The following is a 19,144-nucleotide window of genomic DNA, read 5'->3' as shown; positions in this document are numbered from 1 at the left end:
AAATATCAAAAGAAAGTTACAAATATACAAAAAGAGCACCTAAACAATATGCTCACAAAAATCACTCTCTTTCAACAAACACAGACAAGGGATGACTATCATGTAAATCTCTTAAAACAAAACTATCTTGTAGAGCAGGCTGGGCACAAGAATGAGCAGCTAGTTTCATTGTTGGTTTTAATAGTAAGAGAAAAGAGCACCTGACGAAAGTTAGTTAAGAAAGCCACTGTGGGGCATTGGTCACTAAATTTCTTCCAAAATGATCTCTCCGTAGAGTGTTGAAGAACATCCATCACACTGTTGTTGTTCCCTTCCTCCACAGTACCTTTGGTTTCAAACATCTATAGCACCACCAAGGCTGCAATATGTAAAACCGCCTCCATATCCACTTGGGAATTGACCAAATGAAAGAGCATATGACCAGTAGCATCCACACATTTTCCGACCTCATCCTGCATTATCACCCTCGAATCGAAACACCTCGAGGGAAGAAAGGTCTCATCCAGATCTAGTGGTACCCACTATATAATTCGATCTTGAAAAAGTGAATGGCTCCGTACAGCTGATCCAAGAGATCGTCCAGATGAGGTATGAGGAATGAGCACTTGATAGTAATCTTGTTAATGGTCCTATTTTCAATGCACATCAACCATGAACCATCTTTCTTGGGTACCATCAGGGCTGGGACAACATATAAATTGTTACTCTCTCTGATCAATCCTCTCACAATGAGATCCTGCCTCTATTGTTATAATTCCTCGTACACTGCAAACCTCATCTGTAGGCAGGTCGGTTTGATAAAACTAATTCAAGTATGAGATCTATGGCGTGTTGAATGTCTCTTAGTTACGACAATCCTTCTAGAAAACTGTTAGTCATCACATCTTGGAAGTCACATAGCAGTGGTTGTATAGGTGTTGGATCTCACTCTCCTCTTCAGTTACCTTTAGTAGGACCAATGCCATTGCCACTGGAGCATTCCGAACCAACTGCATGAAGGTCGCTCTCAGGACTTCTGCCTTCTCTATGTCATCTACGCCTCTCACATCCTTGACAGGTAAAAGCACGATGCATTTTCCATTCTTTTTAAATGAATGTATTCTTGAAGTCGTCGTGTTTGATCTTGCAGTCAAACTATCATGGCCTCCCTGAAAAAATATGACACGCTTCCATGGGGACCACGTCGCACCAAACTTGCTCTTGTAACTAATCTCCAATCGAAAAATCATCCAAGCATTGTTGATCAACAGGTATCTCATTTCCCTTTTTAATCCATATAAGGGAATAGGAATGAGGATGTTTTTTATATAGCCAACCTCAAGTTTTTCACCATCACATTGGATACTACATTTTTACAGCTTCCAAGGCCGTTAATCAAACTGCAAACTTTGCCCCTCACTGTACATTCAGTGTGAAAGATATTGTGCCTCAGCCATGACCGATCTCTCTGCATCTCCGTCTCCGTCTCCATCTGCACATTGGATACTACATTTTTACAGCTTCCAAGGCCATTAATCAAACTGCAAACTTTGCCCCTCACAGTACATTCAGTGTGAAAGATAGTGCCTCAGCCATGACCGATCTCTCTCCATCTCCGTCTCCGTCTCCATCTACAGGATTTTCCGTATGACTAAAATCTCTCCCTCATTCCTCTGGAGCTAAAGTTCTTCCTTTGGATTCTCCTCTGATTCCTCTTCCTCCACTTCCTCGATGATGCTCTGCTCTGTGAAGGAAATAACTTGGCTCGTGGGACAACTGGAGGCTGTGTCTGTAGTCTCGACATTTGAAACTTCTCGTTGCGGGCATTGTACTGGGTGAGCTACTCTTTTACAACTTATTTCCACTTAGATATGTCTTATAACTTACCCGTTTTGTCTTTCCAACTCCTCTAGGGGGGTACCCTTGCAGTAGCAGTAACTCCAGGTGATTGCCTGAATGAAGACTGTTGTCTGACTAAGGTTTGTTGTCTACTCTATTTCTGCTGTCTTTCCACCTACAAGGCTAAGGTCTGGACATTTCTTAGTGACCAATATGGTTGTAATTGCATAGCATTGCTAATAGCAGGCTTCGAGCCCTTAAGGTAACAGACCATGGTGTATTTCTCTAGCTCGACCAACTCACATTTCATCTGCAAGTGGTCAATTTGTGCTTTGAACTCCACTAATTTTTCTCTCTACTACAGATAGCAGAGTCTCAGAAACATATCTTGGCAGTGATGAGGTGATTGATATTTCCTCTGCAACTCCTTCCTCATTTTTTCCACTTGGTAATCTTATAATTGCTTTCTCTCTATATATGCCTCTGCAAGCTTTTGTATCACAAGGAAGCGCTCTTCTTCAATTTAATGGTTGTTTGTTTTTCCTGTTTATCATCTGACACTTCCTTATACTCGAAGCTTCACTCAACAGATTGCGGCCAATTAATAAAGTTGTCTAGATCTATGTTTCCATCAAACTCCATTAGATCAACTTTAATGCTGAAATGTCTGTGTTTGCCTTATGTGGTCTCCTCTCTCGTCCTCCTCTGTTACTTTATTTCGAAGCGTCGGGGCCTATTTCCTCATCATTGACATCTTTCCTGTGGAACAGATACAGATTCTCGTCCCTTTCTCCCGTCGACTCTCCAAATCACGGTCGATGGTAATCCCTGCATGGGTTCCATCGTCAATCTCCGCAAAGCTCCGTTGAAGCCGACAAATCTCTCGCTGTATTTTGTTCTGGGTAGGTTCCAATATATACCTCCTTAGTGGCATGATTAGGGTTTGGGTATTGAAAAAGGTTGTTGAGGATATAAAAGAAACTTTTTTTTTAGGGTGCGGTGGCGGGGGGCTGGTTTTGATACCAAATGATACGGAAGTAATCCTAAAAATAGCAGAACGAGAATCTTATTGCCAAAAAGTCAAAGAGAATGCAATAAGGTTCTTCCAAAATAGAAATAAGAAAACAACCTAAAATAGGAACGAGCCCTAGGGTGAGGATGGAGTTGGTGAAAACCGTTTGGACAACAAGTGGAGGGAAAAGTTGGGAGGTAGAGGCTCTTAAGGGAGATTTGGTGGAGCTGATGACAGTAAGGAGGTCGTTGGGGTGTTGGCGGTAGTCTCAGGTAAGAAGAAGTTGGGTTTGCGTCAGAGATTTAGGGGAAAGGGAGGGAAAGCGATAGCAAAAGATTTGTTGGAGTTTGTGTCAACAAGGGGGCTGATGGAATGATCGGCAGCAACCGCAGAGAAGGATAAGGGTGCTGGGAGAATGGCGGCGAGTAGGGAGAGGTTGTAGGCAAACGAAGGTGTGGAGGTAGTCATCGATTTGGAGCAGGATATAGCCGGAGAACCACCTATCCTTGGATACAACCCTAGAAGGGAGAAAAGTAGACTTTAAGAATTCTGAAATCAGGAACAAAAACTAAAGCCCCTCCCCTTTCGATGGCAAACTAAGCCCTCATATTGGACCGATCGGCCGATCCAGGTTGCTCATTGCTGAGCCGGCCAGTTCAACCCTTCCTCAGCAAGTGGTACGGAGAGTGATTTACCACCTTTCATTTAGAGCAAGTGGTAGGGAGAGTGATGATGAACCCGATCAAAATTCCATGATTATATCATTATGGGTTATTATGGGTTGTCATGGATTTTGATCTATTAATTAGTGGAGGTAATTGGCCCAATTTGACTCAAGGAACCTTATTTATAACCATAGGTTGTATCATCCAAGAGAACCTTAAAAATATAAGATAGATATTTGTCTAATGGAATAGATTTTATTATTTTTTTTTTCTTTAGATTTTTATTAGACTACCCGCATGGCGATTGGCTCATGATTTATAGGCTTTTAATAATTCTTAGTTTTTGTCAGAGGCAAGCTTGCTTACAGCCCCTTCCACGGTCTCCTATAACAGAAAAATTTTCGGTTGGGGGGTGCTCTCAATCCTTTCATCCTGATCATGTTCAAATACCAACTGATGGAACTGATGTGTGGGAAATTGATTTCAGGATGCTTAAATTTGAGAGCAAACTGGCATCTGGGTCATATGGAGATCTGTAAGTTGTAGTCAGGGTATATATATATAACAATTCTATATGATTTATCGTTTTTGATGCTAAAACCATATGTTCTTTAGGTTTCGGGGAACATACTGTAGTCGGGATGTTGCTATCAAGGTACTCAAGCCTGAGAAATTAAGTGAAGAGATGCAGCGTGAATTTGTGCAGGAAGTCTACATCATGAGGTTAGTTAAATAATCAAGGGAAATTTATATGCATATACCACACAGTTCTTATGTATTTACATATCTAACACCAAAACTTTCATAATTACATGCATAGCACTTTGCTGTGATGTTTATCTAGGCATGAAAAATGTGTGATAGTGCTAATTTTGACTTGATTTTAAAGATATGAGTGCTATGCATGTAAATATGAAAGTTTGGGTGTTATATATGTAAATTCATAAGAATTGTATGGTATATATGTAAATGCCCCAAAAATCAATGGTTTCCTTTTGTTCTTAGTTGTCTTATTGTTCAACCCTTCAAACAGCTTGATTAAATGTTAAACTTTATTCACCCTTTTACTACTCTCTGATAAATTCCTCTACTATAAGTGTTTTTCTATGCCATTTACTAGAGCATGATTAAATCTTGGGAAATTTACATACATACCACATAATTCTTATGTATTTACATATTAACACCCAAAGTATGATATATACTCTTATAAACACCTTGTGTCAGAAATTTATGCATGAAAATGTGTATTTTGCCTTTAAAAAGATAGTGATGGTAGTATTTTTATGTGATGTTTAAGATTTGAGTGTAAATATAAAAGTTTAGGTTTTAGATATGTAACGTAAGAATTGTGTGGCATGTATGTAAATGTCCCTTAATATTTAATAAAATTTGTGGAATTGTCAATACATAAAATGCTCTTGTAAGTATTATTTATCAATTGCAATTTCATAACTATTGATGTTAATTCGCTGAGATTATTTTAGTCATGTTTTATGTGGATAACACGTGCTACACCTTCAGATCTGCTCATGAACTTATCATTGTTTATTCTTAGGGGCATTTACATACATATTACCTAGACTTCACCACCCAAAATTTTCTTGTCACATAAAAAATACTGCTATTTTAATTTTTAAAAATTAAAATGGACATTTTCATGAGTAGATAAGGTGGTATATATGTAAAAATTTAAATTTAGTCGTGACATATGTAAATGCATAGGAATTTAGTGGTATATGTGTAAACCATCCTAATTCTTAATGTTTTTTCACTCAAGTAGAAACAACAGATTGTGTTGCATCCCATCTTGGATCAAATATTGTTATATCTGCTTAGATTTCATTGACATCAAGTTTTGATTGCTCCTCGTGGTGGACAATCTCAAACCGTTTTATATGTATTTAGCCTCATCACTTTCTTCATGTCCTAATATCTGATCACATGTAGAGAATTAATTTTTACATGATTAATATATTCTGGTTGTATAGTTAGACAAGCTGTGTGCTTCATTATTATGAAGTTTTTACCAGATTTATTTGGATATAATTAGCAATTAAGCAACTTTTATTATTTCGTGTGCTTCTGATATACTTGGAAAGCTCCAACAGAAAGACTCGAGTAAATATTGTCAACTGTGAAGCACAAACACGGGGTCACGACACGATGCGGGGACACGATATAATTGAAAAAATAAAACACTACACGTCATATTACACGTTTTTACATTTAATTATTTATTAATATAAAATATTTATTTTTCCATTTTTATTAAAAATATAACAACATAAATTATGCAAGAATAAAATTTAACTTTATAAATTTAATTTATATTATAAAACGTTGTGTTTATAAAAAATAATTTTAAAATTAGATATAATATGTTACAAAAGAATTCATCCAACTTATCTACTATCATCCAACTTATCTACTAAAATTAAAAAAAAAAATCCTATGATTACAAAGAGAGAATTACTATTGCTTGGCTTCGACGAATATTGGATAATTCTTCGATGGTCGATTTTCATGAATGTTCTAGGGAAATTTTACTTTACGAGAGATGGGGTGGTTTTGACTATGAGATATAATTCAGGCTATACGTATTTTTTATAATTTTCTAATTCCCATGTCTCATTTTCTCGAAATCGTGCTAAGCTCAAGTCCAATGCGGGTTGAGGTGTGTCATGGACTAGTTCGGGCCTGAAAAAAATTCAGACATAATTTTGTAATGTCGGAGAAGTGTCGGGGCGTGTCGAACAAGTGTTGGCGTCTGATACGAGTCTGATACGAGTACGATACATTTTTAAAAGTATTAGTGCTACATAGATTGTCAGAAATGGCTGCAGAAACAGCATTCATTTTCTGAATATTATGAAATAGTTTTGTCATATTTGTAAAAGGATTACTGCAATTTGAAATAGTTTTAATATTTTATTCTACATCTCTTTTGAACTAATTTACTGTGCTTATTCATATGAATACTATTGAATTTCCAGTTGTTTTTTCCTTATTAATTTGGGGCATTTACATACATAGCACGTAATTCTTATGTATTTGCACATCTCACACAAACTTTCATATTTACGCACGTAACACTCAAATTTTTAATATTTAATATCACATAAAATGTACCACTATTATCACTTATGCATCTTTTCATGCATAGATTTAAAACACCAAAGTGATGTGTATGTAAATATGAATGTTTTGGTGTGAGATATGTAAATTCTTAAGAATTGTGTGCTGCGTAAGTAAATTTCCCCATATATTTCTCTAGTTTTGTGACTACTAAAAAATATTGTTTCTACAGCTCTGCGGTTTGCTGTGATTTGCTGATTTCTGATTATGCAACCTGAGTTTTTGTTACCTTTTACTTACTCTTGTAAATGATGGCAGGAAGATCCTCCATAGAAATGTTGTTCAATTTATTGGCGCATGCACTAGACCACCCAGCTTATGCATAGTTACAGGTATGGTGGTGCGGCTAGTTTGAGGAATTCTCCTTTAATTATTGAGAATATTTTTATCTTATTCTACCTCAAGCATCTGCATATTAAATGCTAATTATGGTGAGTTGATTTTTATTTTTTTTAGAATTTATGTCTGGGGGAAGTGTATATGACATTCTTCACAAGAAAAAAGGCATTTTTAAGCTTCCAGCTTTGCTGAGAGTGGCTATTGATGTCTCGAAAGGAATGAACTATTTACATCAAAATAATATAATCCATAGGGACTTAAAAGCTGCCAATCTTTTGATGGATGCAAATGAGGCGAGTAATCTCACTTTGTGCTTTCTTTAGTTGTGATCATATTGGTTTAAAAATTAATTTCATTTTTTAGTTTTGGACATTTCAGAGCAGTTTGGCTATTCTATTTTTTCCATTTATCTATTATTAGTTTTTCCGTCTTAATTTTAAAGTGATATAGAAATTCAATTTGTTGGCAAACTGATTTATTTAGATTTAGGGAAATTTACCTACCTGATTTATTTAGATTTAGGGAAATTTTCCTACGTAGCACACAATTCTTATGTATTTGCATATTTCACACCTAAACTTTCATATTTACACACAGTACTTTGGTGCTTTAAACCTATTTCACTTTTAAAAAATGATAATAATGCTATATTTGATGTGATATTAAAGATTTGAGTGTTATGTGTGTAAAAATGAAAGTTTGTGAAGTAGGGCTGATTGTTGAACTTGTCTAACCCAATTAAACTAGGAGGGTCTGGTCCAGCAGGGAGGCTGGACGGGCCAGCTGTTTTGGGCAGAATTTACTGTCCCCTTTCCCCTTATTCTCCCACCTATCTTATTTTGTATTTGTTGCTTGTTGTTTATGGTTTAGTTTTGATTTTCTCTGATTTCAATTTGCTGCTTCTGAGGCATTTTTCCTTTCCGATGGTTGTATCTGTGGCGAGAAGGTGCTTCGGTTGTAGCTCATCTGAGGTAATTATTATCCTCTTTGTTTTCACTCTCCCTGTTGCCGCCAACTTCATATTCCCCTCTACCTTCTCGCCACCATCTCCTTGACGCTCCAGCCTTTTTTATTTTCCTTACCGCCAACTGTTTTTCCCACACTTTTTTGCCTTCAGCCGCCAACTCCAGTTCGTAGCCTTGCTGCTAACTACTTTTCCCCGCACAATTCTGCTTCCAACCGCCAACTTCATCCATCTCTCTACCGCCTAGTGGCTTCCACGAAAGCCTTTGCTCCACTCGCACTCCACAAGTTCTTCCTCCCAAGCTGCACTGTTGTCTAACCGCAACAACATATTCCTTGCCCTAATTCTATAATGGCTTACTATCATTCCTATACTTCTCCTCACAGCCCCCATACGTCCTACTCTCATCCTTCTACAATAGTGCCCTCCTCTACCCTTCATGCTACCACTAGTCCACCAGCCAACATCCAGCTAGCCTCCTACCAGCATATTCACCTATTGGCCAACAATCACCCATCCCTATTGCCTTTGCTCTAGGGTGTCCTTTTTTGTTTGTTATTTTTTATTTTGTTGTTTGAAAAGTTGTAACCTATTTGAATTTTAGCAATAATATTTTTGTTCTTATTGCAGTTTGAGTTAACTTCGGTATCATTTGAATTAGAGCTAGCCTAATATTGGTTATATCCTAGGGTTTTCTAGTATCAGCCCTTACCCAAATTGCGTCCACCCCAAAAATTTTTTTTATATTCCCAAACCATAGCCAAAAATCGACCTAGCCCTAATTTCCTTGTATTTATTTTCAAACTCAGCAACACCAAATTAATTTTACTACACCTTCAAATAGTCGCACACACCTTCTTTCACCTCTTAATTCTAAACCCTAACAATGCCACTAAGGAGATATGCACCCGAGTCTACTCGATAAGAGATGCAACGAGAGCCCCATCGTCTCCAACAAAGACTTGCGAAGATGGATGATGAAATCCATAGGGCACTTACCCTCGATGGTGATAGGGAAAATTGAAGAAGCGAAAGACGCGAGAATTTTAAACTTTAATAGGGAGGAATTCAATGATGAAGGAATATCAAAATGTTTCAGAATCCAGTATCAGAAGAGGTATACAGAGAAGACATCATTTGGATAACACAGTGACTTAAGAATAGAGGTGGATTTACCAGAGTTTGTTGGAGGTTTGGATCCAGATGATTTTATCGAATTGTTACGATTAATTGAGAGGATCTTTGAATACAAAGACGCATCAGAAGATAAAAGGGTGAAACTTGCAGCTATCAAATTGAGAAAGAGCGTCTCTTTATGATAGACAACTTACAGAGGTAGAGGAAGACAGAAGACAATGACAAGATTATCAAGTTGGAAAAGACGAGGTAGAGGAAGAGAGAAGACAATGACAAGATTATCAAGTTGGAAAAGAAGCGGAAGGCGATGCAAAAAAACCTACCTCTTCACTATCGTCAGTATATGTTTCTGAGCCTCCACCACCTACAGCAGGGAAACCTATCTGTGGCACCGCGAAGTTTGATCAGTTGCAGATGAAGTGTAGTTTGTTAAAGCCAGAGGAATACACCATAGCTAGTTATCTAGGTGGCCTGAAGTCCTAAATCAGCAATGTGGCGTAGTTGCAGCCTTATTGGTCATTGGAGATGTTTAGACATTAGCATTGAAAATGGAACGACAAAAAAAATCGAGTAGGCAACCATCACCAATCAAACATCCACCCACAGTTCAAGACACCAGCAGGAGCATGCCTTAGGGAGTTGAGAAAACTTGTTTGAATAAGGATAAAGCCACCCCCAATAAAAATAAGCTTGAAATGAAAAGCACACCTATTACAATTCCCATCAGATAATGCTTCAAATGCCATGGATTTGGGCACAACCAGCTTCTCGACTAGCCGAGTTGTGTTCTTTACTGAGCAGGGCGTCGTGGAGGAGGTTAGCGATGAGGAAGTAATTGAGGAATAGGGTGAGGTGTATCAACTTCTATCAAATAAAGGAGAGTTGCTCGTGGTTTGACGAATCCTACAGACTGAGGATACAAGGGATCCATAGAGGTTTTGCCATAACATATTCTAAACCTATTGCACTGTGAACGAGAAGGTGTGCAGTCTCATCATTGATGAAGGGAGCAATAAGAATGTGGCATCTACGTAGATGGTAGAAAAGTTATGTCTCATGACTCGGAGGCACTTCCATCCATATTCTCTGACGTGGCTGAAGGAGAATAGGATCAGTGACCGGAGATGCCCAGTGGAGTTTTCGATCGAGAGTCGGTTGCAGGATAAAGTGTGGTGAGACGTAGTACCCATAGATGTCTGACACCTGTTGTTGGGTGTGTGATATGGTACCCATGGATGTCAGCCATTTATTGTTGGGGAGAGTGTAATAGTTTGAGATCACAAGTCTCCACAGAACTCAACACGACGGATTCATAAGCACATATGCCTTCACCTAAGATGGGAAGCTCGTCGTCCTCCCTTCATCGCAATCCGAGATCACAAGTGTCCTAGCTAACATAACAACATTGATGGGACCGATTTTTGATGACGATTCATGTTGATAGGACTGAGGGACAAGCTCCAGACACGGGGCAATCGTGATAGAAAGCATTTCAAGATATCACGCTTGATATCTTACCACCATGGCTTCCACCAGCTCGGAGTGATTTAGGCTACCACCACACCAGATCGAGTTGAGCAAATAAATGATTACTTTGGGAGTATTCCGCAAGATAGGCGAGACATGCAGACTCAATTCAGTTTAGTAATGGAACCCCAGGAGAGTAGATTGATATGGATGTATATTCGCAAGTAGAGGAAAATCCTTAGGTGCTTCGGGAGACTGTGCAACCGATTGTGGGATCCAGATGCTGCTAGGATAGTAGAAGAAGAACCAGAAGCTCCGATGAATAAATTCGAAGCTCTCCCAATCCCGAGAGACTGATGCAGGGGCTACTACTAAATCGGTCCAACCAGGTTCAACTAGGATGGTCTGGTCCAGCAGTGAGGTTGGACCGACCAACTGTTTTGGGTAGAAGACTTTGGGCGGGATTTACTGTCTCCTTTCCCTTCTATTCTCCCATCAATCTTATTATATATTCGTCGCTTGTTGTTTAGGGTTTAGTTTTGATTGTTTCTAATTTCAGTTTGTTGCTTCTGAGGTATTTCTCCATTCCAAGCATTGTGTCCGACGGCGAGAAGGTGCTCCATCTGTAACTTGTCTGAGATGGTTATTATCCCCGTTGTTTTCTCTCTCTTTGCTGTCGCTAGCCTTATATTACCCTCCACTTGCTTGCTGCCTTCTCCTGGACGCCGCCAAGTTTTTACTTTCCTTGCCGCTTGCTGCTTTTCCCGTCCCTTTCTGCTTACAATCACCAACTCAGGCCTTAGCTTTGCCACCAGCTGCTTTTCCCCACAGCTTTCTGATTCCAACCGCCAACTCCATCCATCTCTCTACCACCTACTGCCTTCCACACAACCTCTGTTCCACCTGAAATCCACTAGTCTTTCCTCCCAGTTTATGCTGTTGTCAATTACAACCACATCTTCCCTGCCCTATTTCCTTAGCGGGTTGTTGCCATTCATGTAATCCTTCTCATAGCCCCCGTACGTCCTACCCGCTTTCTAATATAGCCACTTTTGTTGCCATTCATGTAATCCTTCTCATAGCCCCCGCACGTCCTACCCGCATTCTAATATAGCCACTTCGACCCCCCTCCTTTTTCCCTACTTCAGACATGCCCTATCCTGCGCTTCATGCTACCACTGGTCCACCAGCCAACATCCAGCTAGCCTGCTACCAGCACATCCACCTGCTAACCAGTTGCCACCTATCCTCTTTGTCGCCATCCTAGGGTGTCATTTTATGTTTATTATTGTTTATTTTCGATTTGAAGTGTCATCGTCGTAATAATCTATTTGAATTTCAATAATAGTTGTGTTTTTATTGTGGTTTAGGTTAACTCCGGCATCCGTTTGTGTAATATGTAGATATAGGTTTGATTATCATTTGATTGTATTTGCCTAAACTGATTTATAAACATTTAGGACTTATTTGACATCACTTTTTGTTTTTTAAATAACTTATTTGGTTAATGTTTTAGAGTTTTTTTGTTTATGGACAACAAATCAAGACTCAAAGATAGCTTTCAAGTGACTTCAGTTTTATCAAATGATGAGTTCTTGCTGACTTCTCATCGGCCTCCATCTCACCATCTTCTACCTCCGTCAGCTACCATTACTGCTACCGCATGCCTTTCTTGGTCGTTGCCACAACCGTAACTACTGTTGTTTGCCAGCACTGCATGCTGTCGCTATAGCCACCTCACAGGCACTACTGCCATTGATACTATTGCCACTCCTACTCCGCCGCATTTCATTCTGTCTCAACCACCATAGTCAGTCGCGATGCCACCATTGTTAACCATCGCCTCATCATCTTATTGCTGCTATAGAGTGATCCCAAACACTAACAACAGAAAATAAATAACAAAAAGACAATAAACTTACAAAGTGATCGAGCCTTCTCATCTTTTTCCTTTTAAAAGTTTTGTTATTTTAAACTCTTAGAGTTATGTATTAAAGAACCCATTGTTAATTACAATATAAAGTTGAGCCTTACAAAAATTAGAATCAAAATTTAATCAAAGGCAAATTTTTTTGTGATTATGCATATCAATAACATTTAAGTTTACAGTCTATCCGGACATACGTTTGTACCTAATTATCGTTTATTGCATAGGTTGTCAAGGTAGCAGATTTTGGTGTTGCGCGTGTGATAGCCCAAACTGGAGTTATGACAGCAGAAACAGGAACATATCGTTGGATGGCTCCTGAGGTATTTTTTCAAACACGGTTACGCTTAAAGAAAATTATGTGGAGCTTACTTTGAATTTTTGTCATTGATGCTAGAGAAAAGTGTCAAAATGGTTATTTGTCTCTTTGTAGGGGTCATTTTAGCTCCCATATTTTGTTCATATTTATTAAAATAGTTCCAGTAAGAACTATTGTCGTCCCTATCAAAAGTGACTTAGGACTAATTTAGCACTTTTATAATTCTGGGACCCGCTGGCTAGCGAAGGGCAACTTGATATGCTAGATATTAATATCTCACATTAAATATATCTACTCAAACTATATGTGAAATGATCATCTTATTCAAACGTCAATTTTTTATAAGACATGGAAGAAATAGATGTTGACATGTAAATTAATAAGATACTTTAGGCACACAGAAGATGCAATATGTTAATTTTGTCACAAGCCCTTCATCAATAAATGCAGTGTACTTAGATAAAAAAATTGCAAATCTCAATGTAAGAAAAAATCGTAACGACGTTGTTTAAAACTGTAACATTTACATTAATACCGCTAAATTTCTGTCTTGTACGTATCTAACACCTCAACTTCAATTTTTGCATACATGCCACTTTACCTATGCATGAAACAGTGTATTTCATTTTAAAAAAAAATTAAAATAGTGGTATTTTTTATGTATTATGAAATATTTGGGTGGTACAAATGTAAAAAGTAAAGTTCAGGTGTTATATATGTAAATACACAGGGATTGAATGGCATGTATGTAAATGCCCCTAAAACTTATTGTTTGAATGACCTGATATGTTGCCAAATGTTGTCCCTCTTTTCTTGGATCTCTAAAATTTGCTAAGCATTCTTAGAATCAATCTCCCATGTTCTTCTGCTACAATCCAAAGAAACATACCACTTGGCTACTTAGTAAGGCAACTGAGGCTGCTATAATGCAATTATCTGTTCCAAACAACCTTTTTCGTATTATGCTCAAATCATAGGGCTTAAATTTTACTTGGTGAGTATTCTCTGTCCTTGAAGTTCTTTTGTGGGCCCAGTTTGATATATGAATAAGCAATCTTGCACAATGTATTGTTTAAACTAAGAGGGCAAATTTGCATGCTCAAAATTCCATTCCCATCGATACTTTTTCTGAACTTTAATGGAGAAATATCATTTAATCATGCTAGTTACAATTAATTCATAAGATTTAGGATTGCAAATGAGTTGAACTCAACCACAAAGAAAAATACTTCTAATTTTTCATAACTGCGTAAGTGATCTTTTTTTTAATTAAAAAATGGACGAAAAGGAATGAAACAAAATCAAGCAAAAAATATCAAAAAAATTTTGAGGAAATTAGATTATTGAACTGTTTCGCACATACTTGATGGTGTGACCGTCTTGAATTCTCCCTTCGAAAATATAACAAGTTCGTAAAATTTTCCAAAAATAATATCAGTAAAGCAAGAAATTTGTTGTTTTGCCTGATCTTTTAGCTGTTAAGGGCAGAGATAATACGAACCAACATTCTAACGACGATCAAAATGATAAATTACTAGTTTTAGTTTATTCTGGTCTTAATCCCCTACAATAAAAAGTGGGAGTGGGTTGGGATAATCATCAAAAAGAAAGAACAAAAGAAAAATAATTGGGCCACTAACTGTGAGCTGGGATCTTAAATCTCAATCTTCAAGCTTGATCCTCTATCTATGTGGAAGAGTTATGGTTTTCATAACCCAATAACTATAAGAGATCCTATCCATAACTAAGTTGAGCTTATATAGGACAAATTTCGATGATGATAATTCTCCAATATCACTAAACAAAGTTACATCGATGTGTAATTTTTTTAAGTATCTTGTATTTACTATACAATAAGATATAACCAAATATATCTCAATGGAGAAGTTTATCCAAAGAATCATATAATAAGAGAATATCATAAAGTGATTACCTAAATACTTGGAAGATATTTCAAGATTTACGTCCACCATTATTTTAGGGACTGGAGATTCGATTGAAGCAGAGAATTAACTAATGTGAATTGAAAAGATATTAGATAATATGACTTGTCTAGATGAACGAAGAGTGCCATTAGCTATGTTTGTGCTAGATGGAGAAGTCGAAAGGTGGTGGCGTGGGCAACGACAGGACAAGCTAGGGGACATACCTATTATGATGGTCAGCTGAGAGCAATTGGTGGAGCTATTCATAGAATGGTTTTTACCTCTATCAGCTCGAAGGCAAATGCAAGACAAGTTCATCAAGTTGGTTTAGGGATAGAAGACAGTCATGCAAAACAAAGCTGAATTTATCGCAGTGTCAATGTATATGCCACAATTGATTGCTAACGCAGAAGAAAAGTGTCTAGATAAAAGAAGAGTGTCATTAGCTATGTTTCTGCTAAATGGAGAAGCCGAAAGGTGGTGGCGTGAGCAACGTCAAAACAAGCTAGGGGACATACCCAATATGATAGTCAGTTAGGAGGAATTCGTGGAGCTTCAAATAATGGTTTTTATTCCTATCAGCTCGAAGACAGTTGCAAGACAGTTTCATCAAGTTGGTGTAGGGAGAGAAGACAGTCATGCAATACAAAACATAATTAACTGCATTGTCAAGGTAAGCAGCACAATTGATCGCCACCGTAAAAGAGTAGTACTATAGATTCCTTTCGGGATTAAAGGATTCGATTAGATAGTCGTTGGTACCTTTGGGGATTGATAAATATTCAATATTAGTGGAACGAGCTAGAAGGTGGAAATCGATTATCAGCTTATTCAAAAGCATAAGGAGTCGCACAAGAAGAAGAGTATTGATGAACTAGAACATGCGGGTCAAGAGGGATCCAATGGGAAGAAGTTCAAGAACAATTCAGGTGGGATTTAGCAGAGATATTACTCAGAGCAATGAAGTCAATTGTGTCAAATGCGAAGACAACATAAAGGTGAATGCTTGTTAGGCTATAATACATGCTACTGATGTCATCAGCTTGGTCATATAGCAAAATTTTGTTCATCGTTTGGCTAGATGAGCACTGAAGATTAGAAAATAGACGGAGCTCCTTCACAGAAGTCTGCAAGTGGACAAAAAAAGATAGAGTATAGCTTCAGCTCCTACCCAATTTCAACCAAGACAACCTGTTTGACCTCGGGTTTATTCCTTTACTCATAGTGTGCCTGAAGAACCAACTGGCGATGGTGATGAGGTCTGATGAGTTTGACATTTTCTTAAATATAAGGGTATTTTTGTTGCATACATTCTTGATTAAGTAATTTTGTGTTGTTATTTGAAGTATAGTTAAGTCATTTTGCAACGAGCCTTTACCTTACCATGATTACTATTCATCTTAATGAATGACACCCCTAGTTTTTATCATAAAATTTATGGATAGCTAATGTTGACCTGCTTAATGAGATGTGACTTACGGTCCATTTTATAATTCTACAATAAATTTTTTGTGAGTGGGGAATTTTGAAGTCTCGTTTCAATTACTTGCAGGAGAGAAACCAAGAGTCAAAGTGAGGGAGAGGAAATGAAGAGTCGAATAGAGGGGGAGAGGAAGCGAGGACTCTAAGGAGGGCTAGGAATCGAACAGTCAGGAACAGGAACTCAAAGTTCACTTACGTTTTATAAAACGATGCGTATGAGGAAACCAAGTGAGGGAGAGGAAATGAAGAGTCGAATAGAGGGGGAGAAGAAGCTAGGACTCTAAGGAGGGCTAGGAATCGAACAGTCAGGAACAGGAACTCAAAGTTCACTTACGTTTTATAAAACGATGCGTATGAGGAAACCAGGCAAGTTCTACATCTTAAGGAAGATTTACCCATTCGAAGGAGGGTGATAGAGCTAGGGTAGAGATGAGTAACTAAACTCAAGTCTGTGTAGCTAAACACAAAGAAGACCTAGGAGTTCCCACGTGGGTGAGGGCGACATTGCTGTTGTGCAGAGAAAAAAAGAGAAGAGGCGGAAGCTCTCATGCGTGCGATTAGAGAGAAGAGGAGGAAGGAGGCGTCAATGTCGAAAGCTCAAGTGGGAGGGAGTTGAGCATAGAGAAGGATCGAACCGCGCGTTTGTGGGTTAGGGCTCAACCGGGTTTATAAAAGGAAAAATCTAACAATTTTTATTTAATTGATTATATATATATATATATATATGTATATTTGTAACGTTAATAAAAAAATTAGAACTTTTGGTTAGAATTTTAGTTTGGACAGGAATAAAAGGGCGCAAAGTGTATGAGCTAGAGGAAGATTGATTCGAGCAAACTTTGACCAGAAACATTTGGGTTTATATTTTGATTTAATTAATGAACTTTAATAGCAAAAATAAAGTTAATTCGGTTCTTATAAAGTAAAATAATGAAAAATTTAATACGTAAATAATATAAACTTATAGTTAATTAAAATAACACGAATAAATTAAATTCTAGCGGGGGAACGCTAAGGTACCTGTTTAATGAAAAATGATGTTGATATTGAAATACTTTAATTGGTACAACTTTTAGAAAATGCTCATGCGACGATTGTACAAATATAAAATGATATCGATATAATATTGTTATAGTAAAATTCATTGAATAACCTCAATCTTAAAATATCAAATGTTTTTATTAATTTATTAAAAGTTTAACTGATATACATATTGTATTATTTTCTCTTCTATTACTATTGTTTAGGAGTATAAGTATTCACTGTTTTGTTTAGCTTACTGTTATGTTTAACTAATTTTTTATGTTAATTTAATTGATTAAAAGATGAACGATAGAAGAAGAAATATTTGTAGAAGACTCGGACAATCTATAATGAGAAAAAATTTAATTATACTAATTTTATTTAATTTATTTATTGGCTCTTCCATTTGTTAAATAGCTATTTATAAAAAATGAACATAGAAATCTTAATTTCCACTGTACGAGCGTTTGTACTCACCTTGGTTAATTCTAAGCCTCGAGCCGGATCGTTACAACGTAAGCATGCAAACTTGTATTTCACCTAAAAATTTAAAATAGTGATATTCTTTATATGATATGTAAGATTTGGGTGGCATAATTGTTAAAATTAGAGTTTAGGTGCTAGATATGTAAATACATAGGAATTCAGTATCTATGTAAATGCCCCCAAAAAATAATAGCTGCATTCATTTTATTTCTAACAGGTTTATTATTATTATTATTATTATTATTATTTGATTATTATAATATAATTTTTTATTTAATTATTTATTTATTTGACATTAGGTCATAGAGCACAAGCCATATGATCAAAAGGTTGATGTCTTCAGTTTTGGAATCGTGCTGTGGGAGCTATTAACGGGGAAGGTAATCCCTTCACCATTTGTGGTTGCCATTAAAACCTTGAAATTTTAATTTATTTTTTCGGCTTCCCCCTCCTCAGCTTCCTTACGAGTACCTAACGCCTTTACAAGCAGCGGTTGGTGTGGTTCAAAAGGTCTATTTCTCTTCCCATCTATCTTTCGGTTTAGAGTATCTGTCCTCTATAAAATGTATTTATATTTTGCTAAGTTAATGCATTGTCAACGAAATCTCTATAATATATTCCTTAGAAAGATGTGGTTTTGATCCACAATCTTCTTCTCTTTGTGTCAAATGTGAAAATGTATTAAAAAAATAGGAATATTTCCATATTTAACACCTAAACTTCAATTTTTACGTATATGCCACCTTATCTAATGCATAAAAATGTGTATTTTTCTGTTTAAAAGTTTGAATAGTGATATTGTTTTTGAGATATGAAAGCCTTGGATGGTATAAATGTAAAAAGTAAAGTTTAGATGTTAGTTATGTAAATACATTAGAATTCCTGCATGCATCACATGTGAAAATGCTTTAAAAATAGGAAGGTTTGCATACATACCACTCAATTCCTATGTATTTACATATCTAACACCTAAACTTCAATTTTTTACATATATATATCACCTTATTTATGCATGACGAATATTCCTATAACCATTATTTGCTATGATTTTATGGATATTTACATACATACCACATAATTCTTATGTATTTGAACATCTCACTCCTTAACTTTCATATTTACGTTTATAACACTTAGGTTGTCTTAAACCTATTTATGAAAAATTAGTAATAATGGCATCTTTGAGGTGATATTAAAGATTCAGTGGTATACATGTAAATATGAAATTTTAGGTGTCAGATATGTAAATACATAAGAATTCTGTCTGCAGGGCTTGAGACCGACAATTCCGAAGCATACGAATCCAAGGCTTGCTCAACTTCTCCAAATGTGCTGGCAGCAGGACCCTCTACATAGACCGGGCTTCTCTGAGATTCTGGACATGCTTCATCTAATTACCAAAGAGGTTCAGCATCTATTTCCCACCCAATAAATAAATAAAT

General features: G+C 36.9%; 1 protein-coding gene across 2 annotated transcripts in view; it reads left to right on the top strand.

Annotated features, from left to right (window-relative positions):
- Positions 1-19,144, top strand: part of LOC110023937 (serine/threonine-protein kinase STY46-like) — a 63,834-nt gene that overhangs the window by 40,027 nt on the left and 4,663 nt on the right. For both annotated transcript variants that reach the window (XM_020723598.1, XM_020723597.1), the window contains 8 exons: positions 3,846-4,030; positions 4,111-4,218; positions 6,892-6,965; positions 7,090-7,265; positions 12,695-12,790; positions 18,002-18,082; positions 18,159-18,212; positions 18,973-19,107. In XM_020723598.1, the coding sequence (XP_020579257.1) occupies positions 3,846-4,030; positions 4,111-4,218; positions 6,892-6,965; positions 7,090-7,265; positions 12,695-12,790; positions 18,002-18,082; positions 18,159-18,212; positions 18,973-19,107 (909 nt within the window). The remainder of the gene's footprint in view (positions 1-3,845; positions 4,031-4,110; positions 4,219-6,891; positions 6,966-7,089; positions 7,266-12,694; positions 12,791-18,001; positions 18,083-18,158; positions 18,213-18,972; positions 19,108-19,144) is intronic.

This window comes from Phalaenopsis equestris, unplaced genomic scaffold, assembly GCF_001263595.1.
Source record: "Phalaenopsis equestris unplaced genomic scaffold, ASM126359v1 Scaffold000237, whole genome shotgun sequence".
Taxonomy (NCBI): domain Eukaryota; kingdom Viridiplantae; phylum Streptophyta; class Magnoliopsida; order Asparagales; family Orchidaceae; genus Phalaenopsis; species Phalaenopsis equestris.
The sequence above is the reverse complement of the archived record's forward strand: the minus strand, read 5'-3'. Positions and strand labels throughout refer to the sequence as shown.